At 43.7% G+C, this 24,958-nt stretch overlaps 1 protein-coding gene across 1 annotated transcript; it reads right to left on the reverse strand.

Moving 5' to 3' along the window:
• Positions 1–333: 333 nt before the first annotated feature.
• LOC118367922 (ras-related protein Rab-13) lies at positions 334–24,880 on the reverse strand. The gene is made up of 7 exons (XM_052495215.1): positions 24,228–24,880; positions 23,382–23,442; positions 19,458–19,518; positions 19,089–19,166; positions 3,175–3,264; positions 2,827–2,892; positions 334–2,598 (listed from the first exon to the last, which is right to left on the reverse strand). The coding sequence occupies exons 1-7, from the start codon at positions 24,349–24,351 to the stop codon at positions 2,479–2,481; spliced, it is 600 nt and encodes a 199-aa protein (XP_052351175.1). The 5' UTR covers positions 24,352–24,880; the 3' UTR covers positions 334–2,478.
• Between the last annotated feature and the right edge of the window lie 78 nt (positions 24,881–24,958).

Consider the following 24,958-nt stretch of genomic DNA (forward strand, 5'->3'; position numbering starts at 1 on the left):
CATTATGTTTCACTTTGGTTCCATCCTCATCTCTTATATAGGCCTATACATACCAGGGGGGAGAATGGGGAGGGGCTCAACAAGAACATTTATGTAAGCCATTAAAGGACACATTTTGCCCAGCTGGTATTGTCATAGTGTAAAAATGCAGCAATGCTCTTCAGGGGGGGGTGTTAGATGTAATCATGAAACTGTGAATGTTTGGAGAGTGGGAGACAATGCACTGATTACTGTAAGCTGAGATACACTATTTTAGTGGGAGAGACAAGAGTGATGCACCAAAATGCAATTCTCTCTGAGAAAATTAAAGTATAATCCTACAAAACAGAAGGGTTCTTTTTGACAGTCTTTTATTGAATAGGCTAAGCAGCGTTTATGTAAACTGGTATACATTGGTCATAAGATAATTGATCATAAGATAATTGATCATAAGATAATTGATCAGACAAGGAATGGTGAATAGGGTGAACACGTGTGTGAAGGAAAAGAGGAAAGGTGAGGGAGGGGACAGTGAGATATCAGAGTAGAAACACACAGGGTGCATCATCTCAATAGTCTGGAGTAGCTTCTTCCCCTGGTCTTCTTCCCAGAAGACACTTTAGAGAATTGAAATGAACCCATAGACAGAGAAGCTTGCTGGCACAGTAATGATTATGTAGTGTCTGGCATGGGAAGAGACATCATTCCTTCCTTCAGAGTAATCACTGATCTGACACGTTTGGATTGGTGAGAGTATCGAGGTGGAAGTCTTGTCCAATCACAGTACAGTAAATGATATATGGAGAGATATATTTGCAAATCTATCCAGTAGTACATCAGTGATTACCTCCAGGGGTGCATTGGACCAGGGCCCTGGTCTGTCTGAAAGAGGAAGGAAGGGTGTTTATTTTTTTAACAAAGTTGTTGAACAGGTGCATGAGATAAAGGGTCAGTATGTCTATCAGATCAGAAAGGGTCAGTATGTCTATCAGATCAGAAAGGGTCAGTATGTCTATCAGATCAGAAAGGGTCAGTATGTCTATCAGCGAAAAAGAGAACATCTCATCCCTCTATGTCCAACTCTCATCAGCATCATCATTCCATCCCTGTCTCTATGACACTTGCTTTACTGTTTTTGTTCCCTTGCTTCATCTATCCATCTCATTCTCTCATCACTCCTCTCCTCTCATATTGCACTTCCCTGTCTCCCTCTTCCACATCCTCAGTCCATCCATGTACCACACTTTGTAGTAGAAGAATAGTTTACAACAGGCACAACCCAGATCACTCATCTTTACGTAGTGTGGAAAACACAGGCATAATTACAATTCAGGGTGAACTATCCCTTTAAGAGCATAATGTACCATCACCATAGTTACAGCATATAGATCTAAACTCCCGTCACTCTCTAGAATGCCCCCTGTGCTCCTCCTAAACAGCGATGAACATAGAAATAAAACAAATGGAAAGGAATGTCTGTGTGTTGTCCTAATTTAAATTCTTTGGCTATGACACTGAAAAGTGATTCTATGTCAGCGGTACACAACTCAGGTCCTCTAGGGTCCCATTATGGTAGTAGTTACCTTTAATGTTACAGTAACACCTGCTGCTTTTTGACCTTGTCTCTCCACCAGGAAGTCATTTCCATCCGAGGAGCCCAGTGATTACACTCTCCAGACAATCTACTCTTACATCAACTGTTCAATCAAAAAGCAAGCATATGATTGGCAGTTTGACAAAGGTCACTTGTTAATGTTCCTGGTTAATCAAGGAAAAATAATTCCTCTGACATAGAGAGATAGAATGAAACACAGCAGACTCTTGTTCCATTAAGGAGCTGTGCACCACTACTCTACAGTGTGAAGTCCAGAGCCATGTGATTACAGAGTTCAGCAAACTAAGTTTGGGATTTAGAATTTGATCGACCACCATGTTGGTTCCAAAAAATCTAGTTCAACAGATCATTGTAGAAGGAATTCATTTTGGAATGTTGTCTCATGGAACATGTGGAGCCAACATGGAAGACATTTTCCTTAACTCTGAATGGCTCTGGTGGAGTGTAAACATACCATGTCAATCAGTCAGTCACCAAGACAACAAAGCCATTGCAGGAGATTGAAGACAGTTGATACAAAACATGTTTTGGGTGAAATCAAGGTGGTGTTCATCCTATTCTTTAAACAAACCACTGGATATTCCTCTGTAAAATGCCCTTGGACCACCTCAACATAGTTACATGGTCATTAAAAGTGCAATCCAGAAGTTTGCTTTCTGGTTGAAAAAAAAGTGTAGTTAGCACTTTTTAAAGGGGAGGGGGAAGTAAATGAAAACATGATATTTTCTCAAGTCAATAGTTAATGAAATGGATCTTGTGGCCACAGGGGAAGGAGAACTTGTGGATTGCGCCTTTGAAACCCTTTCCTTTGCAATAATATTGTTCCTATATGTGATAGTTCCCTCAGGCAACGAAGTGTCAGCCAGGACAGGCCAGCTCTGCCTCTACAGTAGGAGACATTTGGAGGATTTCTTCTCAGCGTTGGTGATTTTGACCTCGCGACCTGTGGGGCCCGGCTTCTTGCTGGACTTCAGTAGAATATCTCGAGCCAAAGCCATAAAAGACTACAGAGAGGCAGGAAGAGGTGGAGGGAGAGAGGGGCAGAGAAAGGGTAACAGTAGGTGAGAGGGGGTATGGGGATTATTAGGCTGTGTGGCACATATAACCTGTATGAAAAGGACAACATATCACCCATATTCCCCATGTGAAATGCATAATAAAGGACCAGATAAAGACAGACTGTGATTGAATAAAGGACATAAATATAATATAAAATAACATATTTATCTCACCTCATCAACATTGATGCTGGCCTTTGCACTGGTCTCAAAGAATCTGATCCCATGATCCTTTGCCAGCTGTCAACAACAGAAGACAAGTGTGATTACAGCAGGATATGATGTCACTTCCCTCTCCTAATCAGCAGAGTTTATGCCACGTTCAAAACAACTGGGAACTCAGAAAAATACGAGGTCAAATTATGACGTCAGTGATCTTCAGCTTGAAAAGTCGGAGCTCTTCTCCCTCAATGATCCACACATCCATTCATCCATCACTAACATCTGCACATCAGTGTCAATATCATTGAAAGAAAACACTTCATAATCAAAACAATGATCATAAAAATTGTCGAGGCTCACCTTTTCCCCCGTTTCCTTGGATACCTTCCTCTTGGCCTCAATGTCACACTTGTTAGCAAGCAACATCCGGCTGACCCCCGCTGATGCATTCTGGGGGATAAAAGATAGGGAGTTGGCATCCATTTTATATTTCGATGAGGGATACATCATCTTCTGCCCTTAGTTCTGCCTCCCCAAGCACCCTCTAGGAGAGGCTTTAATTCAGCTCTAAATTGGAGCCACATCTTGGTTGGAGCCACAACTCATTTCAAAATGTTCACTTTGAACTGTCATCTTTGTTAACTATGCAAACAAAATTAAACAAATGTAAACATGTTTCTGGGAGTGCAGATGTATGCCCCGTTATTCACTAAAGGCACCCCCTTAGAAAACAGACTAACATCTAGTCTCAATGTAACCCTTGTTACTGTGGTTTATAGATGGCAATAAGAAGTCTGGTCAATCAGAATAATGTCCTGTGCAGTCATTCCATAAGACTGTCTGTCTAGGGGTTGTTTAATGTCCTGTACAGTCATTCCATAAGACTGTCTGTCTAGGGGTTGTTTAATGTCCTGTACAGTCATTCCATAAGACTGTCTGTCTAGGGGTTGTTTAATGTCCTGTAGAGTCATTCCATAAGACTGTCTGTCTAGGGGTTGTTTAATGTCCTGTACAGTCATTCCATAAGACTGTCTGTCTAGGGGTTGTTTAATGTCCTGTACAGTCATTTCATAAGACTGTCTGTCTAGGGGTTGTTTAATGTCCTGTACAGTCATTTCATAAGACTGTCTGTCTAGGGGTTGTTTAATGTCCTGTACAGTCATTCCATAAGACTGTCTGTCTAGGGGTTGTTTAATGTCCTGTACAGTCATTTCATAAGACTGTCTGTCTAGGGGTTGTTTAATGTCCTGTACAGTCATTCCATAAGACTGTCTGTCTAGGGGTTGTTTAATGTCCTGTACAGTCTTTCCATAAGACTGTCTGTCTAGGGGTTGTTTAATGTCCTGTACAGTCTTTCCATAAGACTGTCTGTCTAGGGGTTGTTTAATGTCCTGTACAGTCATTATTATTCCATAAGACTGTCTGTCTAGGGGTTGTTTAATGTCCTGTACGGTCATTCCATAAGACTGTCTGTCTAGGGGTTGTTTAATGTCCTGTGCAGTCATTCCATAAGACTGTCTGTCTAGGGGTTGTTTAATGTCCTGTGCAGTCATTCCATAAGACTGTCTGTCTAGGGGTTGTTTAATGTCCTGTACAGTCATTCCATAAGACTGTCTGTCTAGGGGTTGTTTAATGTCCTGTACAGTCATTCCATAAGACTGTCTGTCTAGGGGTTGTTTACTGTCCTGTACAATCATTCCATAAGACTGTCTGTCTAGGGGTTGTTTAATGTCCTGTGCAGTCATTCCATAAGACTGTCTGTCTAGGGGTTGTTTAAAGTCCTGTGCAGTCATTCCATAAGACTGTCTGTCTAGGGGTTGTTTAATGTCCTGTAGTCATTCCATAAGACTGTCTGTCTAGGGGTTGTTTAATGTCCTGTACAGTCATTCCATAAGACTGTCTGTCTAGGGGTTGTTTAATGTCCTGTACAGTCATTCCATAAGACTGTCTGTCTAGGGGTTGTTTAATGTCCTGTACAGTCATTCCATAAGACTGTCTGTCTAGGGGTTGTTTAATGTCCTGTACAGTCATTCCATAAGACTGTCTGTCTAGGGGTTGTTTAATGTCCTGTACAGTCATTCCATAAGACTGTCTGTCTAGGGGTTGTTTAATGTCCTGTACAGTCATTCCATAAGACTGTCTGTCTAGGGGTTGTTTAATGTCCTGTACAGTCATTCCATAAGACTGTCTGTCTAGGGGTTGTTTAATGTCCTGTACAGTCATTCCATAAGACTGTCTGTCTAGGGGTTGTTTAATGTCCTGTGCAAACATTCCATAAGACTGTCTGTCTAGGGGTTGTTTAATGTCCTGTACAGTCATTCCATAAGACTGTCTGTCTAGGGGTTGTTTAATGTCCTGTACAGTCATTCCATAAGACTGTCTGTCTAGGGGTTGTTTAATGTCCTGTACAGTCATTCCATAAGACTGTCTGTCTAGGGGTTGTTTAATGTCCTGTACAGTCATTCCATAAGACTGTCTGTCTAGGGGTTGTTTAATGTCCTGTACAGTCATTCCATAAGACTGTCTGTCTAGGGGTTGTTTAATGTCCTGTACAGTCATTTCATAAGACTGTCTGTCTAGGGGTTGTTTAATGTCCTGTACAGTCATTCCATAAGACTGTTTGTCTAGGGGTTGTTTAATGTCCTGTACAGTCATTCCATAAGACTGTCTGTCTAGGGGTTGTTTAATGTCCTGTAGTCATTCCATAAGACTGTCTGTCTAGGGGTTGTTTAATGTCCTGTACAGTCATTCCATAAGACTGTCTGTCTAGGGGTTGTTTAATGTCCTGTAGTCATTCCATAAGACTGTCTGTCTAGGGGTTGTTTAATGTCCTGTACAGTCATTCCATAAGACTGTCTGTCTAGGGGTTGTTTAATGTCCTGTACAGTCATTCCATAAGACTGTCTGTCTAGGGGTTGTTTAATGTCCTGTACAGTCATTCCATAAGACTGTCTGTCTAGGGGTTGTTTAATGTCCTGTACAGTCATTCCATAAGACTGTCTGTCTAGGGGTTGTTTAATGTCCTGTACAGTCATTCCATAAGACTGTCTGTCTAGGGGTTGTTTAATGTCCTGTACAGTCATTCCATAAGACTGTCTGTCTAGGGGTTGTTTAATGTCCTGTACAGTCATTCCATAAGACTGTCTGTCTAGGGGTTGTTTAATGTCCTGTACAGTCATTCCATAAGACTGTCTGTCTAGGGGTTGTTTAATGTCCTGTACAGTCATTCCATAAGACTGTCTGTCAGGGGTTGTTTAATGTCCTGTACAGTCATTCCATAAGACTGTCTGTCTAGGGGTTGTTTAATGTCCTGTGCAGTCATTCCATAAGACTGTCTGTCTAGGGGTTGTTTAATGTCCTGTACAGTCATTCCATAAGACTGTCTGTCTAGGGGTTGTTTAATGTCCTGTACAGTCATTCCATAAGACTGTCTGTCTAGGGGTTGTTTAATGTCCTGTACAGTCATTCCATAAGACTGTCTGTCTAGGGGTTGTTTAATGTCCTGTGCAGTCATTCCATAAGACTGTCTGTCTAGGGGTTGTTTAATGTCCTGTACAGTCATTCCATAAGACTGTCTGTCTAGGGGTTGTTTAATGTCCTGTGCAGTCATTCCATAAGACTGTCTGTCTAGGGGTTGTTTAATGTCCTGTACAGTCATTCCATAAGACTGTCTGTCTAGGGGTTGTTTAATGTCCTGTGCAGTCATTCCATAAGACTGTCTGTCTAGGGGTTGTTTAATGTCCTGTACAGTCATTCCATAAGACTGTCTGTCTAGGGGTTGTTTAATGTCCTGTAGTCATTCCATAAGACTGTCTGTCTAGGGGTTGTTTAATGTCATTCCATAAGACTGTCTGTCAGTCATTCCATAAGACTGTCTGTCTAGGGGTTGTTTAATGTCCTGTACAGTCATTCCATAAGACTGTCTGTCTAGGGGTTGTTTAATGTCCTGTACAGTCATTCCATAAGACTGTCTGTCTAGGGGTTGTTTAATGTCCTGTACAGTCATTCCATAAGACTGTCTGTCTAGGGGTTGTTTAATGTCCTGTACAGTCATTCCATAAGACTGTCTGTCTAGGGGTTGTTTAATGTCCTGTACAGTCATTCCATAAGACTGTCTGTCTAGGGGTTGTTTAATGTCCTGTGCAGTCATTCCATAAGACTGTCTGTCTAGGGGTTGTTTAATGTCCTGTACAGTCATTCCATAAGACTGTCTGTCTAGGGGTTGTTTAATGTCCTGTACAGTCATTCCATAAGACTGTCTGTCTAGGGGTTGTTTACTGTCCTGTACAGTCATTCCATAAGACTGTCTGTCTAGGGGTTGTTTAATGTCCTGTACAGTCATTCGATAAGACTGTCTGTCTAGGGGTTGTTTAATGTCCTGTGCAAACATTCCATAAGACTGTCTGTCTAGGGGTTGTTTAATGTCCTGTACAGTCATTCCATAAGACTGTCTGTCTAGGGTTGTTTAATGTCCTGTACAGTCATTCCATAAGACTGTCTGTCTAGGGGTTGTTTAATGTCCTGTACAGTCATTCCATAAGACTGTCTGTCTAGGGGTTGTTTAATGTCCTGTACAGTCATTCCATAAGACTGTCTGTCTAGGGGTTGTTTACTGTCCTGTACAGTCATTCCATAAGACTGTCTGTCTAGGGGTTGTTTAATGTCCTGTACAGTCATTCCATAAGACTGTCTGTCTAGGGGTTGTTTAATGTCCTGTGCAAACATTCCATAAGACTGTCTGTCTAGGGGTTGTTTAATGTCCTGTACAGTCATTCCATAAGACTGTCTGTCTAGGGGTTGTTTAATGTCCTGTAGTCATTCCATAAGACTGTCTGTCTAGGGGTTGTTTAATGTTCTGTACAGTCATTCCATAAGACTGTCTGTCTAGGGGTTGTTTAATGTCCTGTAGTCATTCCATAAGACTGTCTGTCTAGGGGTTGTTTAATGTCCTGTACAGTCATTCCATAAGACTGTCTGTCTAGGGGTTGTTTAATGTCCTGTACAGTCATTCCATAAGACTGTCTGTCTAGGGGTTGTTTAATGTCCTGTACAGTCATTTCATAAGACTGTCTGTCTAGGGGTTGTTTAATGTCCTGTACAGTCATTCCATAAGACTGTTTGTCTAGGGGTTGTTTAATGTCCTGTACAGTCATTCCATAAGACTGTCTGTCTAGGGTTGTTTAATGTCCTGTAGTCATTCCATAAGACTGTCTGTCTAGGGGTTGTTTAATGTCCTGTACAGTCATTCCATAAGACTGTCTGTCTAGGGGTTGTTTAATGTCCTGTAGTCATTCCATAAGACTGTCTGTCTAGGGGTTGTTTAATGTCCTGTACAGTCATTCCATAAGACTGTCTGTCTAGGGGTTGTTTAATGTCCTGTACAGTCATTCCATAAGACTGTCTGTCTAGGGGTTGTTTAATGTCCTGTACAGTCATTCCATAAGACTGTCTGTCTAGGGGTTGTTTAATGTCCTGTGCAGTCATTCCATAAGACTGTCTGTCTAGGGGTTGTTTAATGTCCTGTACAGTCATTCCATAAGACTGTCTGTCTAGGGGTTGTTTAATGTCCTGTACAGTCATTCCATAAGACTGTCTGTCTAGGGGTTGTTTAATGTCCTGTACAGTCATTCCATAAGACTGTCTGTCTAGGGGTTGTTTAATGTCCTGTACAGTCATTCCATAAGACTGTCTGTCTAGGGGTTGTTTAATGTCCTGTACAGTCATTCCATAAGACTGTCTGTCTAGGGGTTGTTTAATGTCCTGTACAGTCATTCCATAAGACTGTCTGTCTAGGGGTTGTTTAATGTCCTGTACAGTCATTCCATAAGACTGTCTGTCTAGGGGTTATTTACTGTCCTGTACAGTCATTCCATAAAACTGTCTGTCTAGGGGTTGTTTAATGTCCTGTGCAGTCATTCCATAAGACTGTCTGTCTAGGGGTTGTTTAATGTCCTGTGCAGTCATTCCATAAGACTGTCTGTCTAGGGGTTGTTTAATGTCCTGTACAGTCATTCCATAAGACTGTCTGTCTAGGGGTTGTTTAATGTCCTGTACAGTCATTCCATAAGACTGTCTGTCTAGGGGTTGTTTAATGTCCTGTGCAGTCATTCCATAAGACTGTCTGTCTAGGGGTTGTTTAATGTCCTGTACAGTCATTCCATAAGACTGTCTGTCTAGGGGTTGTTTAATGTCCTGTGCAAACATTCCATAAGACTGTCTGTCTAGGGGTTATTTAATGTCCTGTACAGTCATTCCATAAGACTGTCTGTCTAGGGGTTGTTTAATGTCCTGTACAGTCATTCCATAAGACTGTCTGTCTAGGGGTTGTTTAATGTCCTGTGCAAACATTCCATAAGACTGTCTGTCTAGGGGTTGTTTAATGTCCTGTACAGTCATTCCATAAGACTGTCTGTCTAGGGGTTGTTTAATGTCCTGTAGTCATTCCATAAGACTGTCTGTCTAGGGGTTGTTTAATGTTCTGTACAGTCATTCCATAAGACTGTCTGTCTAGGGGTTGTTTAATGTCCTGTAGTCATTCCATAAGACTGTCTGTCTAGGGGTTGTTTAATGTCCTGTACAGTCATTCCATAAGACTGTCTGTCTAGGGGTTGTTTAATGTCCTGTACAGTCATTCCATAAGACTGTCTGTCTAGGGGTTGTTTAATGTCCTGTACAGTCATTCCATAAGACTGTCTGTCTAGGGGTTGTTTAATGTCCTGTACAGTCATTCCATAAGACTGTTTGTCTAGGGGTTGTTTAATGTCCTGTACAGTCATTCCATAAGACTGTCTGTCTAGGGGTTGTTTAATGTCCTGTAGTCATTCCATAAGACTGTCTGTCTAGGGGTTGTTTAATGTCCTGTACAGTCATTCCATAAGACTGTCTGTCTAGGGGTTGTTTAATGTCCTGTAGTCATTCCATAAGACTGTCTGTCTAGGGGTTGTTTAATGTCCTGTACAGTCATTCCATAAGACTGTCTGTCTAGGGGTTGTTTAATGTCCTGTACAGTCATTCCATAAGACTGTCTGTCTAGGGGTTGTTTAATGTCCTGTACAGTCATTCCATAAGACTGTCTGTCTAGGGGTTGTTTAATGTCCTGTGCAGTCATTCCATAAGACTGTCTGTCTAGGGGTTGTTTAATGTCCTGTACAGTCATTCCATAAGACTGTCTGTCTAGGGGTTGTTTAATGTCCTGTACAGTCATTCCATAAGACTGTCTGTCTAGGGGTTGTTTAATGTCCTGTACAGTCATTCCATAAGACTGTCTGTCTAGGGGTTGTTTAATGTCCTGTACAGTCATTCCATAAGACTGTCTGTCTAGGGGTTGTTTAATGTCCTGTACAGTCATTCCATAAGACTGTCTGTCTAGGGGTTGTTTAATGTCCTGTACAGTCATTCCATAAGACTGTCTGTCTAGGGGTTGTTTAATGTCCTGTACAGTCATTCCATAAGACTGTCTGTCTAGGGGTTGTTTAATGTCCTGTGCAGTCATTCCATAAGACTGTCTGTCTAGGGGTTGTTTAATGTCCTGTGCAGTCATTCCATAAGACTGTCTGTCTAGGGGGGTTGTTTAATGTCCTGTACAGTCATTCCATAAGACTGTCTGTCTAGGGGTTGTTTAATGTCCTGTACAGTCATTCCATAAGACTGTCTGTCTAGGGGTTGTTTAATGTCCTGTACAGTCATTCCATAAGACTGTCTGTCTAGGGGTTGTTTAATGTCCTGTACAGTCATTCCATAAGACTGTCTGTCTAGGGGTTGTTTAATGTCCTGTACAGTCATTCCATAAGACTGTCTGTCTAGGGGTTGTTTAATGTCCTGTACAGTCATTCCATAAGACTGTCTGTCTAGGGGTTGTTTAATGTCCTGTACAGTCATTCCATAAGACTGTCTGTCTAGGGGTTGTTTAATGTCCTGTACAGTCATTCCATAAGACTGTCTGTCTAGGGGTTGTTTAATGTCCTGTACAGTCATTCCATAAGACTGTCTGTCTAGGGGTTGTTTAATGTCCTGTACAGTCATTCCATAAGACTGTCTGTCTAGGGGTTGTTTAATGTCCTGTACAGTCATTCCATAAGACTGTCTGTCTAGGGGTTGTTTAATGTCCTGTACAGTCATTCCATAAGACTGTCTGTCTAGGGGTTGTTTAATGTCCTGTACAGTCATTCCATAAGACTGTCTGTCTAGGGGTTGTTTAATGTCCTGTACAGTCATTCCATAAGACTGTCTGTCTAGGGGTTGTTTAATGTCCTGTACAGTCATTCCATAAGACTGTCTGTCTAGGGGTTGTTTAATGTCCTGTACAGTCATTCCATAAGACTGTCTGTCTAGGGGTTGTTTAATGTCCTGTGCAGTCATTCCATAAGACTGTCTGTCTAGGGGTTGTTTAATGTCCTGTACAGTCATTCCATAAGACTGTCTGTCTAGGGGTTGTTTAATGTCCTGTACAGTCATTCCATAAGACTGTCTGTCTAGGGGTTGTTTACTGTCCTGTACAGTCATTCCATAAGACTGTCTGTCTAGGGGTTGTTTAATGTCCTGTACAGTCATTCCATAAGACTGTCTGTCTAGGGGTTGTTTAATGTCCTGTACAGTCATTCCATAAGACTGTCTGTCTAGGGGTTGTTTAATGTCCTGTACAGTCATTCCATAAGACTGTCTGTCTAGGGGTTGTTTAATGTCCTGTACAGTCATTCCATAAGACTGTCTGTCTAGGGGTTGTTTAATGTCCTGTACAGTCATTCCATAAGACTGTCTGTCTAGGGGTTGTTTAATGTCCTGTACAGTCATTCCATAAGACTGTCTGTCTAGGGGTTGTTTAATGTCCTGTACAGTCATTCCATAAGACTGTCTGTCTAGGGGTTGTTTAATGTCCTGTACAGTCATTCCATAAGACTGTCTGTCTAGGGGTTGTTTAATGTCCTGTACAGTCATTCCATAAGACTGTCTGTCTAGGGGTTGTTTAATGTCCCAGTCATTCCATAAGACTGTCTGTCTAGGGGTTGTTTAATGTCATTCCATAAGACTGTCTGTCTAGGGGTTGTTTAATGTCCTGTACAGTCATTCCATAAGACTGTCTGTCTAGGGGTTGTTTAATGTCCTGTACAGTCATTCCATAAGACTGTCTGTCTAGGGGTTGTTTAATGTCCTGTACAGTCATTCCATAAGACTGTCTGTCTAGGGGTTGTTTAATGTCCTGTACAGTCATTCCATAAGACTGTCTGTCTAGGGGTTGTTTAATGTCCTGTACAGTCATTCCATAAGACTGTCTGTCTAGGGGTTGTTTAATGTCCTGTACAGTCATTCCATAAGACTGTCTGTCTAAGGGGTTGTTTAATGTCCTGTACAGTCATTCCATAAGACTGTCTGTCTAGGGGTTGTTTAATGTCCTGTACAGTCATTCCATAAGACTGTCTGTCTAGGGGTTGTTTAATGTCCTGTACAGTCATTCCATAAGACTGTCTGTCTAGGGGTTGTTTAATGTCCTGTACAGTCATTCCATAAGACTGTCTGTCTAGGGGTTGTTTAATGTCCTGTACAGTCATTCCATAAGACTGTCTGTCTAGGGGTTGTTTAATGTCCTGTACAGTCATTCCATAAGACTGTCTGTCTAGGGGTTGTTTAATGTCCTGTACAGTCATTCCATAAGACTGTCTGTCTAGGGGTTGTTTAATGTCCTGTACAGTCATTCCATAAGACTGTCTGTCTAGGGGTTGTTTAATGTCCTGTACAGTCATTCCATAAGACTGTCTGTCTAGGGGTTGTTTAATGTCCTGTACAGTCATTCCATAAGACTGTCTGTCTAGGGGTTGTTTAATGTCCTGTACAGTCATTCCATAAGACTGTCTGTCTAGGGGTTGTTTAATGTCCTGTACAGTCATTCCATAAGACTGTCTGTCTAGGGGTTGTTTAATGTCCTGTACAGTCATTCCATAAGACTGTCTGTCTAGGGGTTGTTTAATGTCCTGTGCAGTCATTCCATAAGACTGTCTGTCTAGGGGTTGTTTAATGTCCTGTACAGTCATTCCATAAGACTGTCTGTCTAGGGGTTGTTTAATGTCCTGTACAGTCATTCCATAAGACTGTCTGTCTAGGGGTTGTTTAATGTCCTGTACAGTCATTCCATAAGACTGTCTGTCTAGGGGTTGTTTAATGTCCTGTACAGTCATTCCATAAGATTCTGTCTAGGGGGTTGTTTAAGACTGTCTGTCTAGGGGTTGTTTAATGTCCTGTACAGTCATTCCATAAGACTGTCTGTCTAGGGGTTGTTTAATGTCCTGTACAGTCATTCCATAAGACTGTCTGTCTAGGGGTTGTTTAATGTCCTGTACAGTCATTCCATAAGACTGTCTGTCTAGGGGTTGTTTAATGTCCTGTACAGTCATTCCATAAGACTGTCTGTCTAGGGGTTGTTTAATGTCCTGTGCAGTCATTCCATAAGACTGTCTGTCTAGGGGTTGTTTAATGTCCTGTACAGTCATTCCATAAGACTGTCTGTCTAGGGGTTGTTTAATGTCCTGTGCAGTCATTCCATAAGACTGTCTGTCTAGGGGTTGTTTAATGTCCTGTAGTCATTCCAGACTGTCTGTCTAGGGGTTGTTTAATGTCCTGTACAGTCATTCCATAAGACTGTCTGTCTAGGGGTTGTTTAATGTCCTGTACAGTCATTCCATAAGACTGTCTGTCTAGGGGTTGTTTAATGTCCTGTACAGTCATTCCATAAGACTGTCTGTCTAGGGGTTGTTTAATGTCCTGTACAGTCATTCCATAAGACTGTCTGTCTAGGGGTTGTTTAATGTCCTGTACAGTCATTCCATAAGACTGTCTGTCTAGGGGTTGTTTAATGTCCTGTACAGTCATTCCATAAGACTGTCTGTCTAGGGGTTGTTTAATGTCCTGTAATGTCCAGTCATTCCATAAGACTGTCTGTCTAGGGGTTGTTTAATGTCCTGTACAGTCATTCCATAAGACTGTCTGTCTAGGGGTTGTTTAATGTCCTGTACAGTCATTCCATAAGACTGTCTGTCTAGGGGTTGTTTAATGTCCTGTACAGTCATTCCATAAGACTGTCTGTCTAGGGGTTGTTTAATGTCCTGTACAGTCATTCCATAAGACTGTCTGTCTAGGGGTTGTTTAATGTCCTGTACAGTCATTCCATAAGACTGTCTGTCTAGGGGTTGTTTAATGTCCTGTACAGTCATTCCATAAGACTGTCTGTCTAGGGGTTGTTTAATGTCCTGTACAGTCATTCCATAAGACTGTCTGTCTAGGGGTTGTTTAATGTCCTGTACAGTCATTCCATAAGACTGTCTGTCTAGGGGTTGTTTAATGTCCTGTACAGTCATTCCATAAGACTGTCTGTCTAGGGGTTGTTTAATGTCCTGTACAGTCATTCCATAAGACTGTCTGTCTAGGGGTTGTTTAATGTCCTGTACAGTCATTCCATAAGACTGTCTGTCTAGGGGTTGTTTAATGTCCTGTACAGTCATTCCATAAGACTGTCTGTCTAGGGGTTGTTTAATGTCCTGTACAGTCATTCCATAAGACTGTCTGTCTAGGGGTTGTTTAATGTCCTGTACAGTCATTCCATAAGACTGTCTGTCTAGGGGTTGTTTAATGTCCTGTCCATTCCATAAGACTGTCTGTCTAGGGGTTGTTTAATGTCCTGTACAGTCATTCCATAAGACTAGGGGTTGTTTAATGTCCTAGTCATTCCATAAGACTGTCTGTCTAGGGGTTGTTTAATGTCCTGTACAGTCATTCCATAAGACTGTCTGTCTAGGGGTTGTTTAATGTCCTGTACAGTCATTCCATAAGACTGTCTGTCTAGGGGTTGTTTAATGTCCTGTACAGTCATTCCATAAGACTGTCTGTCTAGGGGTTGTTTAATGTCCTGTACAGTCATTCCATAAGACTGTCTGTCTAGGGGTTGTTTAATGTCCTGTACAGTCATTCCATAAGACTGTCTGTCTAGGGGTTGTTTAATGTCCTGTACAGTCATTCCATAAGACTGTCTGTCTAGGGGTTGTTTAATGTCCTGTACAGTCATTCCATAAGACTGTCTGTCTAGGGGTTGTTTAATGTCCTGTACAGTCATTCCATAAGACTGTCTGTCTAGGGGTTGTTTAATGTCCTGTACAGTCATTCCATAAGACTGTCTGTCTAGGGGTTGTTTAATGTCCTGTACAGTCATTCCATAAGACTGTCTGTCTAGGGGTTGTTTAATGTCCTGTACAGTCATTCCATAAGACTGTCTGTCTAGGGGTTGTTTAATGTCCTGTACAGTCATTCCATAAGACTGTCTGTCTAGGGGTTGTTTAATGTCCTGTACAGTCATTCCATAAGACTGTCTGTCTAGGGGTTGTTTAATGTCCTGTACAGTCATTTAAGACATAAGACTGTCAGTTCCATAAGACTGGGGTTGTTTAATGTCCTGTACAGTCATTCCATAAGACTGTCTGTCTAGGGGTTGTTTAATGTCCTGTACAGTCATTCCATAAGACTGTCTGTCTAGGGGTTGTTTAATGTCCTGTACAGTCATTCCATAAGACTGTCTGTCTAGGGGTTGTTTAATGTCCTGTACAGTCATTCCATAAGACTGTCTGTCTAGGGGTTGTTTAATGTCCTGTACAGTCATTCCATAAGACTGTCTGTCTAGGGGTTGTTTAATGTCCTGTACAGTCATTCCATAAGACTGTCTGTCTAGGGGTTGTTTAATGTCCTGTACAGTCATTCCATAAGACTGTCTGTCTAGGGGTTGTTTAATGTCCTGTACAGTCATTCCATAAGACTGTCTGTCTAGGGGTTGTTTAATGTCCTGTACAGTCATTCCATAAGACTGTCTGTCTAGGGGTTGTTTAATGTCCTGTACAGTCATTCCATAAGACTGTCTGTCTAGGGGTTGTTTAATGTCCTGTACAGTCATTCCATAAGACTGTCTGTCTAGGGGTTGTTTACTGTCCTGTACAGTCATTCCATAAGACTGTCTGTCTAGGGGTTGTTTAATGTCCTGTACAGTCATTCCATAAGACTGTCTGTCTAGGTGTTGTTTAATGTCCTGTACAGTCATTCCATAAGACTGTCTGTCTAGGGGTTGTTTAATGTCCTGTACAGTCATTCCATAAGACTGTCTGTCTAGGGGTTGTTTAATGTCCTGTACAGTCATTCCATAAGACTGTCTGTCTAGGGTTGTTTAATGTCCTGTACAGTCATTCCATAAGACTGTCTGTCTAGGGGTTGTTTAATGTCCTGTACAGTCATTCCATAAGACTGTCTGTCTAGGGGTTGTTTAATGTCCTGTACAGTCATTCCATAAGACTGTCTGTCTAGGGGTTGTTTAATGTCCTGTACAGTCATTCCATAAGACTGTCTGTCTAGGGGTTGTTTAATGTCCTGTACAGTCATTCCATAAGACTGTCTGTCTAGGGGTTGTTTAATGTCCTGTACAGTCATTCCATAAGACTGTCTGTCTAGGGGTTGTTTAATGTCCTGTACAGTCATTCCATAAGACTGTCTGTCTAGGGGTTGTTTAATGTCCTGTACAGTCATTCCATAAGACTGTCTGTCTAGGGGTTGTTTAATGTCCTGTACAGTCATTCCATAAGTCCTGTGCATAATGGCTGATTCATCTAAAGAATGTTAACATGTTTCTATAATGAGGACCAGGACTGTGCCTCCAATGTCAGTGGAGAAACAGCTACATCATTTCTGCTCCTCGTGCTTTTCTAAAAGTCATCCATCACTGACCAAGGAATAAGGAAACAGTGGTATGAGACCCTCTGGTGGTTTTGCTCATGTCTCATTTTATTGTTTCAAATCCTTCCTAGAGGCCTGAGAAAATGCTGCCCTCAGTTTCTTTCTGGCCTGTGTCATGTCTTGTCCCTTCCCTCTTTCACAACAGCCAGTCTGTCGTGTTGCCCTGTCAGCAGCCAGTCTGTCGTGTTGCCCTGTCAGCAGCCAGTCTGTCGTGTTGCCCTGTCAGCAGCCAGTCTGTCGTGTTGCCCTGTCAGCAGCCAGTCTGTCGTGTTGCCCTGTCAGCAGCCAGTCTGTCGTGTTGCCCTGTCAGCAGCCAGTCTGTCGTGTTGCCCTGTCAGCAGCCAGTCTGTCGTGTTGCCCTGTCAGCAGCCAGTCTGTCGTGTTGCCCTGTCAGCAGCCAGTCTGTCGTGTTGCCCTGTCAGCAGCCAGTCTGTCGTGTTGCCCTGTCAGCAGCCAGTCTGTCGTGTTGCCCTGTCAGCAGCCAGTCTGTCGTGTTGCCCTGTCAGCAGCCAGTCTGTCGTGTTGCCCTGTCAGCAGCCAGTCTGTCGTGTTGCCCTGTCAGCAGCCAGTCTGTCGTGTTGCCCTGTCAGCAGCCAGTCTGTCGTGTTGCCCTGTCAGCAGCCAGTCTGTCGTGTTGCCCTGTCAGCAGCCAGTCTGTCGTGTTGCCCTGTCAGCAGTCAGTCTGTCGTGTTGCCCTGTCAGCAGTCAGTCTGTCGTGTTGCCCTGTCAGCAGCCAGTCTGTCGTGTTGCCCTGTCAGCAGCCAGTCTGTCGTGTTGCCCTGTCAGCAGCCAGTCTGTCGTGTTGCCCTGTCAGCAGCCAGTCTGTCGTGTTGCCCTGTCAGCAGCCAGTCTGTCGTGTTGCCCTGTCAGCAGCCAGTCTGTCGTGTTGCCCTGTCAGCAGCCAGTCTGTCGTGTTGCCCTGTCAGCAGCCAGTCTGTCGTGTTGCCCTGTCAGCAGCCAGTCTGTCGTGTTGCCCTGTCAACAGCCAGTCTGTCGTGTTGCCCTGTCAACAGCCAGTCTGTCGTGTTGCCCTGTCAACAGTCAGTCTGTCGTGTTGCCCTGTCAACAGTCAGTCTGTCGTGTTGCCCTGTCAGCAGCCAGTCTGTCGTGTTGCCCTGTCAGCAGCCAGTCTGTCGTGTTGCCCTGTCAGCAGCCAGTCTGTCGTGTTGCCCTGTCAGCAGCCAGTCTGTCGTGTTGCCCTGTCAGCAGCCAGTCTGTCGTGTTGCCCTGTCAGCAGTCAGTCTGTCGTGTTGCCCTGTCAACAGTCAGTCTGTCGTGTTGCCCTGTCAGCAGTCAGTCTGTCGTGTTGCCCTGTCAGCAGTCAGTCTGTCGTGTTGCCCTGTCAGCAGTCAGTCTGTCGTGTTGCCCTGTCAGCAGCCAGTCTGTCGTGTTGCCCTGTCAGCAGCCAGTCTGTCGTGTTGCCCTGTCAGCAGCCAGTCTGTCGTGTTGCCCTGTCAGCAGCCAGTCTGTCGTGTTGCCCTGTCAGCAGCCAGTCTGTCGTGTTGCCCTGTCAGCAGTCAGTCTGTCGTGTTGCCCTGTCAACAGTCAGTCTGTCGTGTTGCCCTGTCAACAGTCAGTCTGTCGTGTTGCCCTGTCAACAGTCAGTCTGTCGTGTTGCCCTGTCAACAGTCAGTCTGTCGTGTTGCCCTGTCAACAGTCAGTCTGTCGTGTTGCCCTGTCAACAGTCAGTCTGTCGTGTTGCCCTGTCAACAGTCAGTCTGTCGTGTTGCCCTGTCAACAGTCAGTCTGTCGTGTTGCCCTGTCAACAGTCAGTCTGTCGTGTTGCCCTGTCAACAGTCAGTCTGTCGTGTTGCCCTGTCAACAGTCAGTCTGTCGTGTTGCCCTGTCAACAGTCAGTCTGTCGTGTTGCCCTGTCAACAGTCAGTCTGTGTTGCCCTGTCAACAGTCAGTCTGTGTTTCCCTGTCAACAGTCAGTCTGTGTTTCCCTGTCAACAGTCAGTCGTGTTGCCCTGTCAACAGTCTGTCGTGTTGCCCTGTCAACAGTCAGTCTGTCGTGCTGCCCTGTCAACAGTCAGTCTGTCGTGCTGCCCTGTCAACAGTCTGTCGTGTTGCCCTGTCAACAGTCTGTCGTGTTGCCCTGTCAACAGTCTGTCGTGTTGCCCTGTCAACAGTCTGTCGTGTTGCCCTGTCAACAGTCTGTCGTGTTGCCCTGTCAACAGTCTGTCGTGTTGCCCTGTCAACAGTCTGTCGTGTTGCCCTGTCAACAGTCTGTCGTGTTGCCCTGTCAACAGTCTGTCGTGTTGCCCTGTCAACAGTCTGTCGTGTTGCCCTGTCAACAGTCTGTCGTGTTGCCCTGTCAACAGTCTGTCGTGTTGCCCTGTCAACAGTCTGTCGTGTTTCCCTGTCAACAGTCAGTCTGTGTTTCCCTGTCAACAGTCAGTCTGTGTTTCCCTGTCAACAGTCAGTCTGTGTTTCCCTGTCAACAGTCAGTCTGTGTTTCCCTGTCAACAGTCAGTCTGTGTTTCCCTGTCAACAGTCAGTCTGTGTTTCCCTGTCACCTCCTTGATGCTCTTCATCCAGTTCTGAATGTTCTCGTAGGACTTCTCGTCTGTGATGTCATACACCAGGATGATGCCCTGAGAGATCACGGGAGACACGAGTCAGACAAAAATATAACATTGTGCAATTCAAAATCAACCTCATGGATGTAAGAAATTTGATACTAATAGTTCCAGTCATAACCTTACACCCATAATGTTCTCTCATATCTACAAAGGTGAAGAGAGAGAGAAGGCCCGTTTATGCCTGGTGCTAAGATGCCCCTTTTGTCCTGATCTTGTCCACATTCTGATTTTGCTCACAGTTTTAGACAGGTGTAGATGATTAAATCACTTGTGATCTGATTGAGAGAGCGTTGAGAGACTCACCATAGCTCCTCTGTAGTAGGCTGTAGTGATGGTCTTAAACCTCTCCTGCCCTGCTGTGTCCCTGAAAACAGAATACATTAGGGAAAATGTTTCACCTTCAAAATGTAGCTCTTTGAACAACCTGGAGTACAGATGTAGGATCTTAATTTGAGCCAGTTCGCTACAACAGGAAAATAATCCTGCAGCATCAAGAAATGGGAATTATAATGTGGATTATAATTAATGGACATTTTTGTAGGGGTTGATATGATTTACCCTTATGGAAAATGTGTCTGAAATGTCAAAGTGGAAATTACACATTTTAGAACCCTTTTTAAAAATCAAATGTACTACAAGTTTGCATTTCATACTTTGCAGGAAGATTCTCAGCAACAAAAGCGTGATCAAATTAAGATCCGACATCTGTAGTAAGCACTGAAACTACTGCAGATGTGTCTGTTCTTTCTCTACACATTTTCTGTTTTTCTAATGCAGCACCCAATTCAAAGAGTACACTGTTTACACATACATATCCAGAGCGATACAGCGTTTACACACGTGTCCAGCACATCATTTATCCACGCTTCTGCAAAAACATTACGCTATGGTCACACTAATGTTCTCACAGCACAGAACGTAGAAGTTCACCACCTACACACTGAGCTATGGTCCGCAAAGGAGGTTGGTGACACCTTAAATTGGGGAGGACAGGCTCGTTCTAATGACTGGAGCGGAATAAGTGGAACGGTAACAAATACATCAAACACATGGTTTCCATGGTTTCCAGGTGTTTGGTGCCATTCCATTTGCTCTGTTCATGCCATTCTCCCATCAGCAGCCTCCTGTGGTCAGTACGGCATATCCCCCCCTAACGGCTCAAGTCAGGATTTGTGGAGGTTAACCTGATCCTGTATCAAAGGACAACTTCTACCAGGGGTGTGGAATCCACAGAGATGAGACATGCGTATGTTTTATGCCAATTCAATAAACTCTTTATGGCTGCTTCAGACTTCATGTCTGACTTTATGATAACTCACTGGCATTCACTGACAGATAAAACATAGGTGAAGTCATAGCCTACACCAAAGGCCTTGCCAGTCAATGTCTCAGTGTATTCAGTGACATATGCCAGATATACACTATATATAAAAAAGTATGTGGACATCTCTTCTAAAATTAGTGGGTTCGGCTATTACAGCCACACCCATTGCTGACAGGTGTATAAAAATAGAGCACACCGCCATGCAATCTCCATCGACAAACATTGCCAGTAGAATGGCCTTACTGAAGAGCTCAGTGACTTTCAACGTGGCACCGTCATAGGATGTTATTATTATTATTATTATGTAACCTTTGCAACAAGTCAGTTCGTGCTTGAACTGCCCAAGTCAACTGTAAGTGCCGTTACTGTGAAGTGGAAACGTCTAGAAGCAACAACGGCTCAGCCATGAAGTGGTAGGCCACAAAAGCTCACAGAACGGGACTGTTGAGTGCTGAAGCACGTACCGTGTAAAAATTGTCTGTTGTAACACTCACTACCAAGTTCCAAACTGCCTCTGCATAAGAACTGTTCATCGGGAGCTTGATGAAATGGGTTTCCATGGCCGAACAGACTCACATCTCCATCTCCATGCGTAATGCCAAGCGTCAGCTAGAGTGGTGTAAAGCTAGCTGCCATTGGACTCTGGAGCAGTGGAAACATGTTCTCTTGAACGATGAATCACGCTTTACCATCTGGCAGTCCAACCGACAAATCTGGGTTTAGCTGATGCCACGACAAAGCTACCTGCCTCAATGCATAGTGCCAACTGTACAGTTTGGTGGAGGAGGAATAATGATCTGGGGCTGTTTTTCGTGGTTAGGCTCCTTAGTTCCAGTGAAGGGAAATCTTAACACTACAGCATACAATGACATTCTGGACGATTCTGTGCTTCTAACCTTGTGGCAACAGTTTGGGGAAGGCCCTTTCCTGTTTCAGCATGACAAAGCCCCCGTGCACAAAGCCAGGTCCATACAAAAATGGTTTGTCGAGATTGGTGTGTTTGAACTTGACTGGCCTGCACAAAGCCCTGACATCAACCCCATATTAATGTCCATGAATCTGGAATGACATCTTCAACGAACAGGTGCCCATATGCTTTTGGTCACCGCGAGCCTACCAGACGAGCTAAATGCCCTTTATGCTCGCTTCGAGGCAAGCAACACTGAAGCATGCATGAGAGCACCAGCTGTTCCAGATGACTGTATGGTCACGCTCTCCGTAGCCGATGTGAGCAAGACCTTTAAACAGGTCAACATTCACAAGGCCGCAGGGACAGATGGATTACCAGGACGTGTACTCAAAGCATTACCAACTGGCAAGTGTCTTCACTGACATTTTTAACCTCTCCCTGGCAGTCTGTAATACTTACACGTTTGAAACAGACCACCATAGTCCCTGTGACTAAGCAAGCGAAGGTAACCTGCCTACATGATTACCGCCCCATAGCACTCACTTCTGTAGCCATGAAGTGCTTTGAAAGGCTGGTCATGGCTCACATCAACACCATCATGCCAGAAACCTTAGACCCACTCCAATTTGCATACCACCCCAACAGATCCACAGATGATGCTATTTCTATTGCACTCCACACTGCCCTTTCCCACCTGGACAAATGGAACACATATGTGAGAATGCTGTTCATTGACTACAGCTCAACGTTCAACACCAGTGACCAAAAAAGCTAATCACTAGCTTAGGACCCTGGGAATAAACACTTCCATCTGCAACTGGATCCTGGACTTCCTGACAGGCCACCCCCAGGTGGTAAGGGTAGGCAACAACACATCTGCCATGTTGATTCGCATCACTGGGGCCCATGTTGAGTCCCCTCCTGCACTCCCTGTTCACCCACGACTGCATGGCCAAGCACGACTCCAACACCATCATTAAGTTTGCTGACGACACAACAGTGGTAGGCCTGATCACCGACAACGATGAGACAGCCTATTAGGGAGGAGTTCAGAGACCTGGCAGTGTGGTGCCAGAACAACAACCTCTCTCTCAATGTGAGCAAGACAAAGGAGCTGAACGTGGACTATAGGAAAAGGAGGGCCGAGCAGGCCCCCGATAACATCGACAGGACTGAAGTGGAGCTGTTCGAGAGTTTCAAGTTCCTTGGTGTCCACATCACCAACAAACTATCATGGTCCAAACACACCAAGACAATTGTGAAGAGGGCACAACAACACCTTTTCGGCATGGGTCCCCAGATCCTCAATAAGTTCTATAGCTGCACCATCGGGCTGCAGGTAGCCTAGTGGTTAGAGCGTTGGACTTGTAACTGAAAGGTTGCAAGATCGAATCCCCGAGCTGACAAGGTAAAAATCTGTCCCTGAACAAGGCAGTTAACCCACTGTTCCTAGGCCGTCATTGAAAATAAGAATTTGTTCTTAACTGACTTGCCTAGTTAAATAAAGGTCAAATTTAAAAAATCAAGAGCATCCTGACCAGTTGCATCACCGCCTGGTACGGCAACTGCTCAGCATCATCAGCTCAGTAAGGCACTACAAAGGGTAGTGTGTACATCACTGGGGCCAGGACCTCTTTACTAGGTGTGTCAGAGGAAGGTACAAAAAAATTGTCAACAACTCCAGTCACCCAAGTCATAGACTGTTCTCTCTGCTACCGCACGGCAAGTCTAGGACCAAAAGGCTCCTTAACAGCTTCTACCCCCAAGCCTGCTGAACAACTAATCAAACAGCCACCTGGACTAACTCCATTGTTGGTTAAGGGCTTGTAAGTAAGCATTTCACGATATTTGATTTGATTTTGATTTGTAGTGTAAATTGCAGCTATTGCATACTGGGTTGCATGTCTTTAGTCTGACAAGACGAATAAGATCAAAATCTTGCAATCCTAAATGGACCTTTCATTCGGTCTTTGTCTGGATCCTCTTCTCTTACCAGACTTGCAGTTTCACTTTCTTTCCCTCCACGTCTATCGTCTTTACTTTAAAGTCGATGCCTGGAGAAAGGATGGGAGGATGACAGAGAGAGGGGAGGGAGGAGGTCGACAGGAAGGGAGGGAAGACAATGAGTTAAATTCCCACACACATTGCAGCAAATATAGGTCATGCCAATTAAACAATTGTGACATGCATGGAGGGTGAGACAGGCATTCTCAATTCATCAAACCTTCACTGGGATAGTAATGTCTGTCTAGCTCTGCCCCATATATATATATACACACACACACACACACACACACACACACACACACACACACACACACACACACACACACACACACACACACACACACACTCTGGGTTTGTTATTGTCTGGGTTTCCTGCAGGACAGGGACAGAGAGAGAGGACAGAGAAGATGGGCATCTTAAACTGTGAATTCCAAGGGAGGACTACCATTTTTCTGCTAATGAGAGACTGAAAAGAGATAGGAGAGATAGGAGGAATGGGGGTGGGTGGACCCTCTGGGTAAAGTGAGGGAGGGGAGAGGGGGATATGGAGAAGATATAGAAACAGCAGTACAGATACAATGTAGGTGAACTACAATAGGGATATCAGATTGAGCTATAGGAAGACAGCGATAGAGACGTGTAGAGACATGAACACAGCAGAACTGGAAACGTGAGATAACTGCGTGGTGAAAGTGACAAGGACTTCGCATTATATGTTGCTGACATAATGGTGCCTAAATCAGCAATGACGAATTTAAAGGGTTGCTGAATATTTTGGGGCCGATTAGGCTATAACCGATTAAATGAGATTTCGTAGAGCTAGGCTACATACCGATAGTTGATATGTAGGTTGAGTTGAAGTTGTCCTCAGCAAATCGAATAATCAGACATGTTTTCCCCACTCCACTATCTCCGATGAGTAATAATTTGAAAAGGAAGTCGTACTTCTTCGCCATAATGTTTTTCAACGTTTTTGGTGAATTATCAGAAACTACGACCTTTTACAAAACCAGTACACTTTCCAATGTTCTTCTTACACTTATGTGTAACGAGGTTAACAAATGCCTTAAAAACTATTGCTCGACATACACAAAGGTCAAAAGTACACTCTAATTTCTCCTGGGGAGTTTCTGCTTTTCTTTAACATAAAATCCGCTTGTTTTCCCTTTCCCTTGAAAACTGTCACCGCTAAATACGGTTATCCCCCAATGTCTCCTTTGGTCCGAGAAAAATAAGAACGCCACAAGTTAAAAAAGAAAGTTGAAACAAACGCTTCTGCACTTCAATGGGTTAAACAATTCTACAGCGACGCAAAGCTTTGTTAAAATCCATTTATCAAGCCAAAATGTCAAGTTATTTTCTTCCAAAAGCAGATTAACATACACCCATTCCACACAGACAGGGCTACGTTTTCGCCCCAAAACTTTCTCCTGCCGAAATTCACGTAGGATTACGTAGAGAGGGAGAGGTTCAGTTATTACAGTGGAGGGAACAGACTGAAATGGGACAGCAGGAATGGCCGATACTGCTTATAGACAGCAGAGGGCGCTCGACCATATGAAT

Source organism: Oncorhynchus keta, chromosome 34, assembly GCF_023373465.1.
Source record: "Oncorhynchus keta strain PuntledgeMale-10-30-2019 chromosome 34, Oket_V2, whole genome shotgun sequence".
NCBI classification, from domain to species: Eukaryota; Metazoa; Chordata; class Actinopteri; order Salmoniformes; family Salmonidae; genus Oncorhynchus; species Oncorhynchus keta.

What these genes read in the sequence shown, in the direction of transcription:
- LOC118367922 (XM_052495215.1), bottom strand. Translation starts at nt 24,351, where the DNA reads ATGGCGAAGAAGTACGACTTCCTTTTCAAATTATTACTCATCGGAGAT. An exon ending in CCTACTACAGAGGAGCTATG is followed by an intron (nt 19,167 to 19,457) that starts GTGAGTCTCTCA and finishes GTGATCTCTCAG; the next exon opens with GGCATCATCCTGGTGTATGA. An exon ending in CCAAGGAAACGGGGGAAAAG is followed by an intron (nt 2,893 to 3,174) that starts GTGAGCCTCGAC and finishes TGTTGTTGACAG; the next exon opens with CTGGCAAAGGATCATGGGAT.